The sequence below is a fragment of the Leucoraja erinacea genome, unplaced genomic scaffold, assembly GCF_028641065.1.
Source record: "Leucoraja erinacea ecotype New England unplaced genomic scaffold, Leri_hhj_1 Leri_93S, whole genome shotgun sequence".
In the NCBI taxonomy this organism is placed as follows: domain Eukaryota; kingdom Metazoa; phylum Chordata; class Chondrichthyes; order Rajiformes; family Rajidae; genus Leucoraja; species Leucoraja erinaceus.
Window position 1 is genome coordinate 1 of NW_026576883.1, and position 2500 is coordinate 2500.

At 52.9% G+C, this 2500-nt stretch overlaps 1 protein-coding gene across 2 annotated transcripts in view; it reads right to left on the reverse strand.

The window, feature by feature from the left end:
• Nucleotides 1–953: 953 nt before the first annotated feature.
• LOC129695106 (uncharacterized) overlaps nt 954–2500 on the reverse strand; it is a 15606-nt gene continuing 14059 nt past the window's right edge. For both annotated transcript variants that reach the window (XM_055631855.1, XM_055631854.1), the window contains exon 10: nt 954–1999. In XM_055631855.1, coding sequence (XP_055487830.1) covers nt 1904–1999 — 96 coding nt within the window. In that variant the 3' untranslated portion in view covers nt 954–1903. The remainder of the gene's footprint in view (nt 2000–2500) is intronic.

The following is a 2500-nucleotide window of genomic DNA, read 5'->3' on the forward strand; positions in this document are numbered from 1 at the left end:
ATGGCAGGGTTAATTTGTTGTGTGTGTGTGTGTGTGGTTCAAGGCTAATCATCACTGCACGCCGCGCCCTGCACAGAAGGAGCGAATATTGAACCTTTGTTCCCGTTTAACAGGTTCCAACAGGGAGTTCCCCACGATGTTTACCTGACTCATCTTCTCACTCAAGATGAACACAAAATGTTGGAGTTATTCAGCGGGACAGGCAGCATCGCTGGAGAGAAGGAACGACTGACATTTCGGGTCGAGACCCTTCTTCAGACCGAGAGAGGGATAGGAAAGATACAGACAGCGATATCGAGAGATAGAAACATAGACAACAGGTGCAGGCCATTCGGCCCTTTCGAGCCAGCACCGCCATTCAATGTGATCATGGCTGATCATCCACAATCAGTACCCCGTTCCTGCCTTCTCCCCATTCCACAGACCCACAACGCTCTGTGAGAAAAAGTGTCATTATCTAAATGGTGTCCAGTTGGGAAAAGGGGAAATACAACGGGATGTGGGGGTCCTTGTTCATCAGTCACTGAAAGTAAGCATGCAGCTACAGCAGGCAGTGCGAACTGTGAGGAGGATGCTATGAGAATGCAGGGTGACTTTGACAGGTTGGGTGAGTGGGCAGATGCATGGCAGATGCAGTTTAATGTGGATAAATGTGAGGTCATCCACTTTGGTAACAAAAACAAGAAGGCAGATTATTATCTAAACGTTGTCAAGTAGCGAAAAGGGGAAGTACAACGGGATCTGGGTGTCCTTGTACATCAGTCACTGAAAGTAAGCATGCAGGTACAGCAGGCAGTGAAGAAAGTGAATGGCATGTTGGCAAGAGGAGTTGCGTACCCAAAGAGGTCCTTCTGCAGTTGTACAGGGCCCTAGTGAGAGCTTTGTGTGCAGTTTTGGTCAAAGATCATTTGGTTCTGGTCTCCAAATTTGAGGAAGGACATTCTTGCTATTGAGGGGGTGCAGCGTAGGTTCACCAGGTTAATTCCCGGGATGACGGGACTGTCATATGCTGAGAGAATGGGGTGGCTGGGCAGGTACATGGATAGGACAGGTTTGGAGGGATATGGACCAAACGCAGGCAGGTGGGGACTGGTGTAGCTGGGACATTGTTGGCCGGTGTGGGCGAGTTGGGCCGAAGGGCCTGTTTCCACGCTGTATCACTGTGTGATTCTATGTAGCCTTTCCCTGCACCTCAGTAGCAGCAGAGGGTGAAGTCACGTCGTCAAATCACCTCCTTTATTTCATGTTAACACCAGAGTGAATCATGGACACGACCCAGGCAGTGATCACAATTCCACACACATCTGGAATATCAGCGGCTCACTGTTGCTCTCCCCGGCACAGATGGGATATTCCAGGTGTTCTTCTGGAGAAATCAGGATTCACGGAATCTGGCAGTCGCTCCCTGGATTAGATCAACCAGGGGAGTCGGGCGAAGATGGGTGGGGGGGTAAAGGAGGAGAGGAGAGGGGGAGGGGGGAAAGAGGGAGCAGGGGGGGGAAAAGAGGAGGGTGAGTGGGGAATGAAAGAGGGGGAAGGAACGAGAGGGGAGAAAGAGGGGGGGAAAGAGGGGTGCAAAGGTGGGGAGGGAAGAAGGGGGGGGGAGGGGTGGGGAAGAAGGAGAGAAAGAGGGGGGAAAGACCGGGGAGAGGAGAAGGGGAAGAGGGGGAGAAGATGGGGAAAAGAGGGGGAAGGGGGGGAAAGACCGGGAAAAGAGGGCGGGGGGGTTGAGGGGGAGAGGGAAAGAGGGGTAGGAAATGAAGGTGGAGAGTGAGGGGGGTTGCATCTATAAAGTTTGTAGAAACTCTATAGTCTAAAGATACAGTGTGGAAACAGGCCCTTCAGCCCATCGAGTCGGCGCCAACAGCCGCTGGTCTCGCCTGCGACCTTTGACCTCACAGGGTCAGCTGAGGTTGACCTTTGGTTCCGCCCAGGTGTGTATTTGTTCCTGCAGCTTGGACAAGATCCAGTCGCGACCCTTGCCATCCTCTAATAGGCCCTGCTCAATGAGAGAGAGAAAAACCGTCACTGGGCTAGCAGCTACTCGAAGGGCCGAGTGGTCTCCACCTCACTGACCCGCCCCGCTGTCTGTCAGTCGGCTCATCGAGACAGGGAGCGGGCAGGTGGGGACAGGCGACACAGACACGCAGGTGCAGGCACATGGGCAGGTGTGTGCACACAGGTATGTGGCCAGGTGCGTGTACAGACGCATGTGTTTATGGGCAGTTGTATGTACATGGATATGAAGGTAGACACAAAATGCTGGAGTAAACTCAGCGAGTGAGGCAGCACCTCTGGAGAGAAGGAAGGGGTGACGTTTCGGGTCGAGACCCTTCTTCAGACCGATATGGGCAAGGTGTGTGAATGGGCATTTGGACAGGTGTGTGTACAGACACACAGGTGTATGGACAGGTTGTGTACAGACAGGCAGATGTCTGGACAGGTTGTGTACATACAGGCAGGTGTATGGGCATGCGTATACAGACACACAGGTGTATGG